Consider the following 15,496-nt stretch of genomic DNA (forward strand, 5'->3'; position numbering starts at 1 on the left):
TAACTTCGTCCATCCCATATGCCCCTAGCACATGATAGAGTTTCTTCTACCTGTCTGTTATTTTCTACTAGTTAAAGTTTACTTTTGCTTTACTAGTTACCTACAATGCTGCAATGACGAGGTATAATATTTATGACATCTCGTAGACTGCACCATGCACTCTAAACTAATAAGTCGGCCATAATAATATGGTTCTATAGAGGTAGAGTCGGGCAGTTAATGAGTATAAAAGTGCGCACATTACACCGATTTGGTATGGGCCTATTCCTCACACAAATTAGAAGCCAATTCTAACTAGTTAATCGGCCGATAAAAACTCTACAGTCCTCCTAACTGTAAAAGCTTAAACTTAAATTAAATTAAACTAACAGCCAGCAAAAGCTTGGAGAAGCGTATAATATCTCCTACGAACCCTATTTTTTATTTACTTGTATAAATTTGATCGATAATCTTGCAATTAAGTTTTATGACTTTTATGGTACTTTACACATATTAAATTAATGCGGTGGTCCTACCACAAAATTGGGAGGTTCCAAAATGTTAATTACCTACAATATCATTTTTCAAAAAGGCCAGTCACCTTCATAGACTACAAGTCTGCCCATAATTTTATAGCAATCTTGAAATCTTGATTTTTTCAAAACTGGTTTTAAATTTTTGTGTGGATCATTATGATTTTATCAAAAATACGTGGTAAGTTTCTTAAGTTACAAGATCCACAATGTTCACAATGTACCTACTTAACCAGTTATTTATTTGTTACTTGTGTAAGTAGTTATTTTTACCTTATGTCTAATTTTTCACCCTACTTAAAACTAACAAGAGTGAGACTTTTTGAAGTAAATAAGATGTTACAACATTAACACATGAGCTATTATTCATTATCTCTTCTGATTTAAATAGTTTCACTAACCTACCTACCTAGGTAGTCTAGTAGTAGTAGAGCAAAAAGCCAAAGTTAAGTAAAAAATTTACGTTGGGTTATAAAATATGACTATTCATTATTCTTTACCATCAATGTAAAAATTCTTAATTTTTTGTAGGAAAGTAAATACCTAATATTCTCAACAATTAAAAATTACCTTTTTTGACGCAAATGTATTTGATCCTGTTAACTTTTAAACTTTTAATTTCGCGCCAATTATATTACCAGTGAAAACAGCGTCATCTGCTGTCTAATAGTGAAACTACTAAAGTGTAAAAATATCTCTAGCAGCGCCATCTAGTGTACAGTAGAAAAAGATTTTTAAAGCAGACTGTATTTACAGCTTGGACTAACTCTTTTTAGCCAATCACGTGTACTAAATAGCGACGCCCATTGCTCTATTTGCTGAAATAAAAGTAAAACTGACATTTGTCAAACGTCTAACTTCTACGATGTTCGATTTTCGAATTTCAACGGAAAACACTTGATTGGGTTGATTTTGGCAACTTGAAAACGATTTTCATGAATGTGTATTTTTGTGGAATAAGCATGGATATTATTATAAATATAAATTAAAACTGTCTTAGTTACCATGGAACCTTCGAAGGAGGCTATTGCAGTGCGGATCACCCGCCTCAATCGCCAAATCTTGGGCAAAGTGACCAGTGGTTCTAGCAAACTGAACAAAAAGACAATAGATCGTGAAGCTCTGTTGGATGCCCTTACAGTTCTTTATGATGAGTGCAATGATGATCCAGTTAAGAAAAGCGACGACCTTGTTAAAACCTTTGTGGACAGATGTGAGTATAGTTGCACCTGCCCCTACGCCCACATTGCTTTTGTTTTGATTTGATTTGTCAACAGTAATTTAACTGTTGCTTACTATTATTCTAGATCGCAGTACACTTGCCGAATTACGCAGAACTAGAGTATGTCTCTCAGATTTTGAGATTTTACAAACTATTGGCAGAGGCCACTTTGGTGAAGTCCATGTGAGTATATCAACATACTTTGTTTACTTATTCATGATAAACAAATATTGAGAATACAGTTAAAAATCGAAGCACTGATGATGTAGTTAATTGACCAATTTTAATTGAAACTGTTGAGAAAGGTGTTAAAGTTTGCAAATATTTTTAATTTAACAAAATAATATCTAATAAGTAGTATATCCGTTAAGCTTAGCACCCATAACACAAGCATTAAGTTGCTTACTTTGGGGCTAGCTGGCGCTGTGTGAAATTGTCCAAAGATTTATTTATTATTATTATTTATTAATTATAATTATTTTGAGTACAACTGTATCTTTAGATGGTCCGAGAGAAAGAGACAAGCGATGTGTATGCAATGAAGACCATGCGCAAGGAGGAGGCTCGCAAGAGAGCCACCACTGAGGACGAGCGAGATGTGCTGGCGAACGCCAACGGGCCCTGGATGCCACGCCTGCAGTATGCTTTTCAGGTACTATAGTAAATAATATTGTACAGTTCAATAGTGTTTACCTTGATCTGCTGTCGTCCATACATTAGCTTAGTAACAGAGTAAATACAAATGAGTAGGTCATCTTCTTAGAAACGCACGGGCGCGGTTTGTATGTGAGCGCGCCAACACGTATGCGGCGACAAAATTTAGCGGTGATTAGCGGTAATACAGTCGTGGTTGCGCCGAATTTTGTCAGTGTGTGCGTGCGCGCCGCATACGTATAGTGGCACGCTCACATACAAACCGCGCTTGGTGCGTTTCTATGAAGATGCCCTACTCATTTGTATTTACTCTGTTAGTAAGATAGCCAGTATGCACCCAGTACAAGTTTCTATAAACCCTTGTCTTAAGTCAGCTAGGTCTTTTCTGTACCCCACCCTGATGATTGACCTCTCAACTGTGGCTAATACCAGCTCCAGGATCAAACTGGGAAAAACTACAGAAAAAATCAGCCACAGTTGAGATGTTTGGCAACTGATATTTATTTTTGTAAAATAATATTATCAAAAACCAAATTCAAATCACACAACAAACATGTTCTTTTAAATGTAGCCTAATTGTTCAGGTCACCTCACCTTTTTCGTATTAGGGTTTATGTAGATAATAACACTCAAATCATATCCCGATCCAGGACAACAGCAACCTGTACCTAGTAATGGAGTTATGCTCTGGCGGCGACCTGGCCGGGCTGCTGGCGCGCCGCAGCCAGCCGCTGGCCGAGCGCGACGCCGCCTTCTACGTGGCCGAGACCGCGCACGCGCTCAAGGCGCTGCACGGCTTGGGCTACGTGCACCGGGACATCAAGCCGCACAACATCTTGCTGGACAGGTGCGTGCTTGACGCTAGACTTGTCGCTGGTGGTTGTTAGCCAGCCGCTGGCCGAGCGCGACGCCGCCTTCTACGTGGCCGAGACCGCGCACGCGCTCAAAGCGCTGCACGGCTTGGGCTACGTGCACCGGGACATCAAGCCGCACAACATCTTGCTGGACAGGTGCGTGCTTGACGCTAGACAGACTTATTGCTGGTGGTCGTCAGCCAGCCGCTGGCCGAGCGCGACGCCGCCTTCTACGTGGCCGAGACCGCGCACGCGCTCAAGGCGCTGCACGGCTTGGGCTACGTGCACCGGGACATCAAGCCGCACAACATCTTGCTGGACAGGTGCGTGCTTGACGCTAGACAGACTTATTGCTGGTGGTCGTCAGCCAGCCGCTGGCCGAGCGCGACGCCGCCTTCTACGTGGCCGAGACCGCGCACGCGCTCAAGGCGCTGCACGGCTTGGGCTACGTGCACCGGGACATCAAGCCGCACAACATCTTGCTGGACAGGTGCGTGCTTGACACTATAGTCTGATCACTGAACACGTAGAATTTTGTCCGATGACCCCAAGCTAGCCATCCTTATCGCTCCTTATGCTGTCGCGACTATGCGACGGGCGCCCGCAGTGAGTGTGCGAGCGCAACAGCAACATAATTACGCGCGAGCGATAAGGGTGGCTAGCTTGGGGTCATTGGACAAAATTATACGTGCTCGGAGAACGGGCTTTAGACGCATTTGTCGCTGGTGGAGCGTGACCGCCATGTACAAAGCTGAGACCGCGCCCTAAGGATGCAGAATTAGTAGTTTGGTAAAATTCCCAATCCAAACTCCAAAGCATGGTTAGCGCGTAAGGTATAGTATTTCACATTCAGCAATGTGCCTTCCTCACCCCTGGGCCACACACATCGCAATTCCGGGCGCCATTGATTTGATATTGGAACGAAGGTTTGCGACTAAAAAAGCACCAAAGTATACGTGAATACTTGGCTACACGCATCGGAATAGCGCGAAGCTTCTGGTTATCGAATTTGTGTATGGTCCAGGGGTCATACGAAGCTTAAGAGGCACGGGTCACAAGCCGACAGTTAAAAGGTGAACGTAAGCCTAGGCGCAGACCATTGACTAGTTGGCTGATAGTTGGGTCGGGCTGTTAATCAGTATGGAGATGTTTGAAAGTGCGTACATTACACCGATTTGCTATCGTCTGATTCTTCATACAAATTAAAAACAGGCCCAACTATCGGCCAACTAAAAGTCGGTGGTCTGCGCCTAGGCTAAGGGTTCTTCAGTAGCTCCCATTAGCAATGAACAGAGTGTCTAGAGTTCCTTGCGTAGCCTTTTCAAAAGCCCAAAATAAATGACTGTTGTCCTGACTTAGATGCGGTCACGTGAATCTGGGCGACTTCGACTTCTAAGCCCAAAATAAATAAGTTACTTTTTCTAACTCAGATGCGGCCACGTGAAGCTGGGCGACTTCGACTCCTAAGCCCAAAATACTTGACTTTAGGTCCTATGTCCCGTAGATGGGGCAGAGGGCGTCCACAACAGTCCTCCATCGCGTTCGGTCTTGAGCTTCGCGCTTGATCTCGCTCCAGGTCTTGCCGATTTTCTATGCCTCTGCTACAGTGCGCCGCAAAGTTTGCTGTGGGCGACCACGTTTGCGTTTTCCTTGGGGGTTCCAATCCAGAGCCTGCTTAGGAATGTGATCGGGGTCCCTTCGGAGAGTGTGGCCAATCCAGTTCCACTTGCGACGCTTGATCTGCTGGTCGATCGGAATTTCGTGGCAGCGTTCCAATAGCTAAAGCTAAAGCCCAAAATAACATACTTTTACTAACTCAGATGCGGGCACGTTAAGATGGGCGACTTCGACTCCTAAGTCCTAAGCACAAAATACTTGACTTACTTGACTTAAGGTCCTAAGTCCCCTAGATGGGGCAGAGGGCGTCCACAATACTACAGTGCGCCGCCAAGTTTGCTTGGGGCGACCACGTTTGCGTTTTCCTTGGGGGTTCCAATCCAGAGCCTGCTTAGATCGACCAGCAGATCAAGCGCCTGATTTGCTAGTCGATTGGAATTTCGTGGCAGCGTTCCAATAGCTATAGCTAAAGCCCAAAATAACTTAGTTTTATTAACTTAGATGCGGGCACGTGAAGCTGGGCGACTTCGGGTCGTGCGCGCGGCTGGCCGAGGGCGGCGCGCTGGGCGCGGGCACGGCGGACTACGCGGCGCCCGAGCTGCTGGCGGCGGCGGACTGCGCGCGCCGCCACTCAGTCTGTCTCGCGCTCTGCCGCGGCATCGCCGCCAACGCCATTGTGGGTCCGCTGGAGTACAGTAATACCCGGCCGATAGGCACATGAGCAAAAAAATGGATAGTTGTTAAATGGCACACATATAAAAAATGTCAGGCCAGGAACTGGAAGCAATGATGATTGAGTATTGATCAACAGAACAAACAATATGGTTCTTTTATTTTGAACATGAGTCGAAATAGAGAATTGATTGAAGTTGAAGACCTTAAAGGCCGGCAACGCACCTGTAACGCCCCTGGGTCTGCTATGGGCGACGGTAATAACTTAACATCAGGTGATCCGTCTGCTCGTTTGCCTCCTGTCACATAAAAAAAAAGCTAAGCACATAAGCTACTGTACTGCCTAATCTGGCACTATAAATATAATAAAGCTCATCTATGCGAAAATGTAATAAATAAAAGATTAATCTTTATGAATTCCTAATACCTATAACAAATGTTTTTTATTTCTAGTAGCAACTCATAAAAAAACATTTTCTATCATTCATTCATCGAATTTGCCCATAATCAAAAAAAAATATTTATTAGGGTATTACTGTACTTATAAAGGTTTGAGTGTAGTGGTGTGTGTGGAAACATATTAATAAATTAAAAACTCAAATCTGCTTCGCGTTCATGAAGTAGTTAGCAACTAATACTCGCATGGTTTTGGCCATTTGGTAGTTAACATGACATGTGTGTGATGAGTCATGAGGATGATGTAGAACTAGGTATTATTTATTTATTCTTATGTTTTTGAAAGTCATGCTTGTTGTTATGATATGAAGATGAAGTCTCTTTTACAATAATTTGCTATAATTTATGAGATTATTTAAAAAGTAGTAAATTCTAAAGTTTTCAAAAGGCATGTATGTTGTGTGTCTAAAATATTTTTCCCTTTGTTTACTTTTCAAATTGATACAATTATGGTAAAATATTAATTCAATCTTTAGACTGTGGCGTCTACATCGCTATGATCAGTTAAAATTTGAAACTTCTTACTTCTCCCAGTTATTTTTAGTAATTAAGTTTGCTACATAAGTTTGTTATAAATTTGTTACTTTACAGTCGGCGTGCGACTACTGGTCCTTGGGTGTGGTGGCGTTCGAACTGGTCACGCTAAAGCGGCCGTTTTCCACCGGGGAGGAAGACTCTATTGCTGAAATTCTTGCCAATATACAAAAGTAAGTATAGTAGTACATACTCGTAGCTATATTAAATTACAACACTCGTCTAAACACCAAAATTGTAGCATAAAATACGGCTGACTTCGTCATAGTAAAAGCCGAGATCTAATAAAATAGATGTGTTGGTGGGTGGTGACAATACTTTGCATGGTCCTTTAGTTCTATGACTTACGCTAAAACTCGCGCAGGCGTCTGTATTGAAATTAAGTATTAGCAGCGCAGTGTGGCGCAGAATCGAGCGACGGGTTTTCACACTCGCCGCTGGGGGCTGATAGGCGAGCGCACGCGGCGTGTGTTCGCCGCAAAGTTGCGTAGCAACCGCTCCGTGCATCCGCGCAAGTTTTAGCATAGGCGTTATATCTACACGTTAAAAATCTGTCAGCGACTCTTCGCATGGTCCTTTCAGTCACAAATACTTTATTTCCTTTTAGATACGAGCGCGAACCAGACGCAGAGCCGCCGTTCGAGCCGGCCCCGAACGGGCCGTCGGACGCCTGGCGCTCGCTAGTGNGTTAATTCAATTTCATAATCAGCAAAGTATAGCTCAAATGTGGGCACGCAAATCTTACAAGTACCTGGACACCGGCAATGCGCCAAATTGTAATTTTCACTGCACTGGCCTACATTATCCTAAAGCAACAATAGGGTTTAACTGATACAATAGAGAGAGTATACGCCATACAACCTTTGAACCTGTAACTGGCTTTTTTCTGCTCATCATCTTCTGCAACTGGAATCTTCAATTCTCATACGAAACATTGGTTGCAAGCAAATAAATGGTCACGTGAAGCTGGACGACTTCGACTCCTAAGCCCAAAACAACGTACTTTTATTAACAGATGCGGGCACGTGAAGCTGGGCGACTTCGGGTCGTGCGCGCGGCTGGCCGAGGGCGGCGCGCTGGGCGCGGGCACGGCGGACTACGCGGCGCCCGAGCTGCTCGCGGCGGCGGACTGCGCGCGCCGCCACTCAGTCTGTCTCGCGCTCTGCCGCGGCATCGCCGCCAACGCCATTGTGGGTCCGCTGGAGTACAGTAATACCCGGCCGATAGGCACATGAGCAAAAAAATGGATAGTTGTTAAATGGCACACATAAAAAATGACAGGCCACTTTTATAGCCCTCAAATATTCCTACAGGGCGCATTAACAAGGCACATTATGTTCTGTAGTTTATAAGTACGAACTGGAAGCAATGGTGATTGAGTATTGATTAACAAAACAAATATAATTATTATTGACATGTCAAGAACATGAGTCGAAATAGAGAATTGATTTACATAAAGTACCATAACAACACATAAAGCCTACTGTACTGCCTAATCTGGCACTATAAATATAATAAAGCTCATCTATGCGAAAATGTAATAAATAAAAAAATAATCTTTATGAATTCCTAATACCTATAACAAATGTTTTTTATTTCTAGTAGCAACTCAATACATTTTCTATCATTCATTCATCGAATTTGCCCATAATCTAAAAAAAATATTTATTAGGGTATTACTGTACTTATAAAGGTTTGAGTGTAGTGGTGTGTGTGGAAACATATTAATAAATTAAAAACTCAAATCTGCTTCGCGTTCATGAAGTAGTTAGCAACTAATACTCGCATGGTTTTGGCCATTTGGTAGTTAACATGACATGTGTGTGATGAGTCATGAGGATGATGTAGTTCTAGGTATTATTTATTTATTCTTATGTTTTTGATAGTCGTGCTTGTTGTGATATGAAAATGAAGTCTCTTTTATAATAATTTGCTATAATATATGAGATTATTTAAAAAGTAGTAAATTCTAAGGCTTTCGAAAAGCATGTATGTTGTGTGTGTAAAATATTTTTCCCTTTGTTTACTTTTTAAAATTGATACAATTATGGTAAAATATTTAGATACTTTAGACTTATAACTTCTTACTTCTCCCAGTTATTTTTTAGTAATGAAGTTTGCTACATAAATTTGTTATAACTTTGTTACTTTACAGTCGGCGTGCGACTACTGGTCGCTGGGCGTGGTGGCGTTCGAACTGGTCACACTGAAGCGGCCGTTCTCCACCGGGGAGGAAGACTCCATTGCTGAAATTCTTGCCAATATACAAAAGTAAGTGATAGTTATAAACTTACATACCAACATTATCCAACCATCGAAATTTTGTTGCAAAATACCGATGGCAAAGTCGATGTTACTGAACACCTCGTCGATATAATAAATGTGAATTGAATGAAACCTCCATTACTGCTGACGTCGTCATACTGAAAAATTATCATGCTGCCAAGATGTATTTATTAGTACTCGTCAGTTAAGATAGCGTATTGTGACGATACTTTGCATGGTCTTTTTAGTTTTAGGGCTTACGCTAAAACTCGCGCAGGCGTCTGTATTCAAAAATAGTATGGAGCAGCGCAGTGTGGGGCGGTCGCGTGCGCTGGGTATCCACACGCGCCGCGGGGGGCAATATACGAGCGCACGCGGCGAGTGTTCGCCGCAAAGTTCCGTTCATTTGCGCAAGTTTTTTTAGCGTAGGCCTGTAGATAGGTTAAAAATCTGTCAGTTGTTAGGGATGACGATCCTTCCCATAGTCCTTTCTTCTTCTTTTTTGATGATGTTGGCAATACACGTCGAGGTCGACTTGATTTGTGCCATTTTCAAGTATTTATGTGATACGAGTTACAAAATGAGATCAAGTAATGATATAATGAAGGATGATAGATGATACCCCTTCCCACCCTTTGAGTCTCAGAAAAGTTGTGGTGCTTTACTGAGACCTCCTATGGACAACTTGAGAGAACCAGAAGAATCACGATGCACTGCTCTGCTTCACTTGCCCACACTCATGCACGTTCACGAACACTCAATGGTTAATAATCCACCATTATTACACATCAATAGTCGCCCAAACACGAATTTGAGGAAATAAAACAAAACCGCTAACATGACGCTTCAGATTCCCGCCAAGAAGTCCCATAGTCCTTTCTGTCACAAATACTTTATTTTCTTTTAGATACGAGCGCGAACCAGACGCAGAGCCGCCGTTCGAGCCGGCCCCGAATGGGCCGTCCGCCGCCTGGCGCTCGCTAGTGGCGGGGCTGCTGCGCGTGGCGCCGGCGCGCCGCTACAACTACCTCGACACGCTGCAGCACGCCGCGCTCGCGCACGCGCACCTGCACTCCATCCGCGACCAGGTGCGTCCTTGTCTATGCTCGCCCGAGCGGGTCGTCCGCCGCCTGGCGCTCGCTAGTGGCGGGGCTGCTGCGCGTGGCGCCGGCGCGCCGCTACAACTACCTCGACACGCTGCAGCACGCCGCGCTCGCGCACGCGCACCTGCACTCCATCCGCGACCAGGTGCGTCCTTGTCTATGCTCGCCCGAGCGGGTCGTCCGCCGCCTGGCGCTCGCTAGTGGCGGGGCTGCTGCGCGTGGCGCCGGCGCGCCGCTACAACTACCTCGACACGCTGCAGCACGCCGCGCTCGCGCACGCGCACCTGCACTCCATCCGCGACCAGGTGCGTCCTTGTCTATGCTCGCCCGAGCGGGTCGTCCGCCGCCTGGCGCTACAACTACCTCGATGCACATTAATGAACGCCGCAAATGCAGGCTAAGCCCTAGTTCCACGTCGTCTTTTCCCCGCATCTCGCACACCTGAAAGCGTCCTACGATTTGTTATCAGCAATAGACAGACTTCTAACAGCTACGTACCTCTTCTATTGTCTCGTCTCCTCTCTGCTTAAGATGCAAACAGGGCCTAAATATGCCATCAAGAACACGTTTCTGTCACATTTTTATAGCGTCTATTATTGACCATAACTCACTCAGAGCTTGGCACATAATTTATGTAAGTGTTTATTTATTTTTTTTTTATTTGTTTTATTTTATTCGGAAAACCAACAGCAATACAATACAAATAATGGGACCTTAAATTATGTAAGTGTTACGTTGGCATGAGCCTTTTGCAAGCTCGCTTCGCTTTGTTTATACCCTGCAATTTACGATATAACTTGTAGACGAGGCATATTGACTTACGTTGCCACAGTACAAGTCATAGCGTGCATGTGTAACGCGTTTACGTCGTGCGCAGGCGCCGCCGTGGGTGCCGACGCTGCGGGGTGCGGAAGACGCGGCGTACTTCCGCGCGGAGCCGCGGGACGCGCGCCCGCCCTCCGCCGCGCCCTTCCGTTCCCGCCCGCCCTTCGCCGGACAGCTGCCGTTCATTGGTAAATATTACAACCTATAGATAACGCTGTCGAAAAGTTATAGCTTGTCCCCTCACAATGTCTAGTTTCAGTTACCAAACAATACTTTTATATTTGTGTAAACTTGGAAAGGTCGGTGTTACTTTACGAGATTGAATCAGAAATAAGGAGATACGTAAACGAACTAAATTCGCTGACATAGCCCGACGGATTAGCAAGCTGAAGTGGCAATGGGAAGTGCACATAGTACGCAGAACTGATGGCCGATGGGGCAGCAAGGTTCTGGGAGTAAAGGCCACGTACCGAAAAACGCAGCGTGAAACGTTCGTCCACAAGGTGGACCGACGACCTGATAAAGATAGCAGGTCATTGGAGGAGGCCTTGTTCAGCAGTAGATGTCCTGTAGCTGAAATGATGATGATGATGTAAACCATATTGCTTACATTCCCAACTAGTGTCAGATTGGAGTATGTGTGATTGTCACACAATGGTTCAAATGTCATGCTAAATGATCTGCGCGCATTCTTTCGCTTCATTTACCGCATTTTGGCATTTCAATTGACTTATTTACTTGTCATTTTTTTTCGCAGGATACTCGTATGTAGCACCAGAAGAAAATGAAGATAGTCACAGTGGAGGTTTCAACGCTTCACACGACTGTACTGCTATAGATTTGGCTACGTTCAAGTAAGTTCATGACTTTGAATGATTACAGACAAAGCTCAAAACTGAATCAATTCCAGTGTAAAGAGGCGATGCGAAAGGGTGTTTTAATTTCATCATAATGCCAGCGATACTTGTGCTTCAGACATTTGTATACCATGACAAGTCTTGTACGTCACATGCCCGGCCTCGCCTAATAAACGCTATACCTGTAATAACAAATAATTCTGCTATTAAACAGCTTGCAACCCTAACATATTTCTTATAAAACCATTTTAGATCAGCAGAAAAACTAGCAGCGATGCGTGGACGAGAAATAGCATCACTTCAAAATAAACTGGCGGCGGCGGAGGCGGCGGCGGGTGCGGCGGCGGAGAAGACTCGTCGCGACGCCGACGCCGAGGCCGAGCGGACGCGCGCCCGGCTACAGGCAGATATCACGGCGCTCAGCTTGCAGAACACGTATGTATTACTAGTGGCGATGTTTTGGTGGGAGATAGCGGCGCTTCAAAGTAAACTAGCGCAGGCGGCAGCGGGCGCAGCGGCCGAGAAGACGCGCGGCGACGCCGACGCCGAGGCCGAGCGGACGCGCGCCCGGCTACAGGCAGATATCACGGCGCTCAGCTTGCAGAACACGTATGTATTACTAGTGGCGATGTTTTGGTGGGAGATAGCGGCGCTTCAAAGTAAACTAGCGCAGGCGGCAGCGGGCGCAGCGGCCGAGAAGACGCGCGGCGACGCCGACGCCGAGGCCGAGGGGATGCGCGCCCGGCTACAGGCCGAGATCACGGCGCTCAGCTTGCAGAACACGTATGTATTACTAGCGGCGATGTTTTGGTGGGAGATAGCGGCGCTTCAAAGTAAACTAGCGCAGGCGGCAGCGGGCGCAGCGGCCAAGAAGACGCGCGGCGACGCCGACGCCGAGGCCGAGGGGATGCGCGCCCGTTTACAGGCCGAGATGGCGGCGCTCAGCTTGCAGAACACGTATGTATTACTAGCGGCGATGTTTTGGTGGGAGATAGCGGCGCTTCAAAGTAAACTAGCGCAGGCGGCAGCGGGCGCAGCGGCCAAGAAGACGCGCGGCGACGCCGACGCCGAGGCCGAGGGGATGCGCGCCCGTTTACAGGCCGAGATGGCGGCGCTCAGCTTGCAGAACACGTATGTATCAGTGGCGATGCATGCGAGGGAGATACATGCGCTTCAAAGTAAGCGATGCGTGGGAGAGAGATAGCATCACTTTAAAACAAACTGGCGGCGGCGGGCGTATATCGGACTATAGATGATTATGTGCTAAAGAGAATACTTTTCTTAAATTCAATACATCAATACAAACATTTTTTTTTTTCAATGTGACCACTAGGATGCTTTATAGCCCACAAATTCTTCGTGAGATGATGACGAGCTCAAATAACCTTTCAACATTTCATCTCCAAATTGTAGTTTACAGTATCACGCGACAGCGATATCGATATGGCACAATAGAAATGTCTATTAACATATCCTCAACCAATTTTTTAACAGCCGCCTCGAACGCCAAATCGAAGTCGAAAAGGAAGAGCGGATGGCTCTCCAGCGAACCAACCAGGAACTTTCCTCTGGTTTAGCCGAGCGCTCGGCGGCCGAATTAGCGGCGGCGCGGGCCAACGCGGCCTTGCTGCAGGCCGAGCGGGACAGCCTGAGGGACTGCACGCGGAGGCTGGAGGCACGGGTAGCGGAATTACAGGCAGAGTGCGCCCGCGCCGCTTCGGCGGCTGATGAAGCTAGGGTCCAGCATATGCATTATAAGGTGAGATATTATGTTAGTTTGCATATTAATAAGGAATACAACCTGAGCGTGATATCCCTCGGGACTGCTCTTAAAGGTATTGCAGGCAAGTGCGCCTGCGCAGTTACCACGGCTGATGAATCTAGAGTTTAGCATTGCATTTAGATGTGAGTTTGTGTTTTGTTTACAGAGATGCCATTGATGTTCTTTGGGATTGATTTGATTTGTATTAAAAACCTAATGAATGGCTGAAGTTGACTGTAATGTTGATCAAATTGAGTTGACTTTCATATTAGATAAATACTTATTGAGTTAGTATTAATCAAGTCTTCTATGGCATCCAGTACTAACTCATTCACGTGACACGCTATTCCTTCAGTCATGATGACTAACGAGATTCTTAATATTTTTTTACATTTATTACATGCGTCAGTTACAACCTTGATTATGAAAAACTGACAGCAAAATCTACCGTTTAATGGACGCCTATAACTATTATATCGATTTTTGATATGTAGGAAATATTAGAACACGTGCACGAGTTGCGACACCGAAGACTCACAGAAATCAATGTTCGGGCGATTGTGAGTTTACCACGAGTTTAAGTAGTATCTTGTAGAAGTCTTATGTTAGTTAGAGCCTCTAAGTTATAGGTATAAAGTCCGGTCGCCGAGCACGTAGAATAGAATGCAATATAATTACGCGCGAGCGATAAGGATGGGTAACTTGGGGTCATTGGACGAAATTCTATGTGCTCGGCGACCGAACTTAAGAAAAACATCTGGAAAATATGTTTATAGTAGCTAGATAAGGATATTTATGTATGTATACTTGTATTTAGTTTTAGTTAATCCATTATGTAGTACAAACTCAGTTTGATTTAGATAGTTAATTATTGGAATAATGTTTTCGTAGTCATTATTGTACTTTAGCTACTTATGTATCTTTTACATTTATATTTCAATTATATTTCCCTTCGCCAGGACTCGGTAGCTAAAGAACGCGCGTTACGTCGTCAAACCCTCACCGGAGGAGAAGTTGAAAGCCGTGAGATGGCGGCTCGCTTGGCAGCGGCCGAGGCGGCTACGGCCCGAGAAGTGAGAGCGCGCGAACAAGCCGCCACTCGTCTTGCAGACTTAGAGGATGAATACGGAACGCTACAGGCCGAGCAGTGCGCGTTGCAAGCTGAATTAGACGACGCGAGGACTGAGCTTGCTGCTGTTAAGGTTAGTTCTAGACTAGAGTTCATATAGGAATTAATTATACCATCACAGACAAGCCCCGGCCCTATTGTGGTCTTGAGATGGCGGCTCGCNTGACCTTGAGCCTTCTTATAAGGCCCATAGTAAGCGACCACGTTTCAGATCCTTAAACTTTCCTATTTATTTCACGACTAGCTTTTGTTCTTGGCTTCACCCGCGTGAAATTTAGTGTCACAGATCGGCATAAATAATTTATTATAGCCTATATGTTAATCTGGGTTACAACAAACAATAATATTGTACAGTTTCAACAAAATCCGTTGAGTACTTTTTGCGTGAAAGAGTAACAAACCTGAGACACAGGAATCTTCCTAGTTCAGGTATCAACCACCAACATTCTTACTTTTTGTTTTTCCTGATTGTTTGTTATCATAATATTATCTGTTATGTTGGTGAGAAATAATTACTTTACTTTATTATAAACTTCCAGACATCCAAACTTTCGCATTTATAATATTAGTAGGATACTCAATTATGTAATGTAGAAACAAACAAGACAAAAAAAAATGTATACTTCAGCAACGCGAATTTTTTTATACTTCAGCATATTTAGGACACCCGGCAGCGTGTCCTACCATGATCAAAGAAAAAAGAACTCGCAATTTAGCAGGTACATTAAACGAGGTCACAAAATTCGAAAAGAACATAGCGAAATCTATTTATTCACCAATTTTCAAAAATTCCGGAAAACTTTCCAAGCAAAATTAACAAATAACTGGACTATTTACTCGTTATTGAGCACAGAGACACAAACTTGGTTATTTTTCCAGAAAATTTATATTTATGTGCATAAATGTAAAAATGGCTTCATAGTGCACAAAATTGGCAATAGGTGGCATAATAATGGTTACTTTTTTAGCGCGTAGTTTGAAATGTGATTGAACGATGACAACTAACAACAGTTGTCAGTTAGGTAAAATTTTAT

The 15,496-nt window shown here is 44.5% G+C and overlaps 1 protein-coding gene across 1 annotated transcript in view; it reads left to right on the forward strand.

Moving 5' to 3' along the window:
* Positions 1-1,376: 1,376 nt before the first annotated feature.
* The window catches only part of LOC114364218 (citron Rho-interacting kinase), a 38,760-nt gene continuing 24,640 nt past the window's right edge, over positions 1,377-15,496 (forward strand). Inside the window, exons 1-9 of the mRNA XM_028320241.1 lie at positions 1,377-1,725; positions 1,820-1,917; positions 2,237-2,386; positions 3,039-3,235; positions 5,361-5,535; positions 6,579-6,694; positions 9,694-9,874; positions 10,767-10,902; positions 11,472-11,568. Of these exons, the coding sequence (XP_028176042.1) occupies positions 1,518-1,725; positions 1,820-1,917; positions 2,237-2,386; positions 3,039-3,235; positions 5,361-5,535; positions 6,579-6,694; positions 9,694-9,874; positions 10,767-10,902; positions 11,472-11,568 (1,358 nt within the window). The 5' untranslated portion in view covers positions 1,377-1,517. The remainder of the gene's footprint in view (positions 1,726-1,819; positions 1,918-2,236; positions 2,387-3,038; positions 3,236-5,360; positions 5,536-6,578; positions 6,695-9,693; positions 9,875-10,766; positions 10,903-11,471; positions 11,569-15,496) is intronic.

The sequence above is a fragment of the Ostrinia furnacalis genome, unplaced genomic scaffold (genome assembly GCF_004193835.3).
Source record: "Ostrinia furnacalis isolate ACB-3 unplaced genomic scaffold, ASM419383v2 OfSCF7365, whole genome shotgun sequence".
Lineage (NCBI taxonomy): Eukaryota > Metazoa > Arthropoda > Insecta > Lepidoptera > Crambidae > Ostrinia > Ostrinia furnacalis.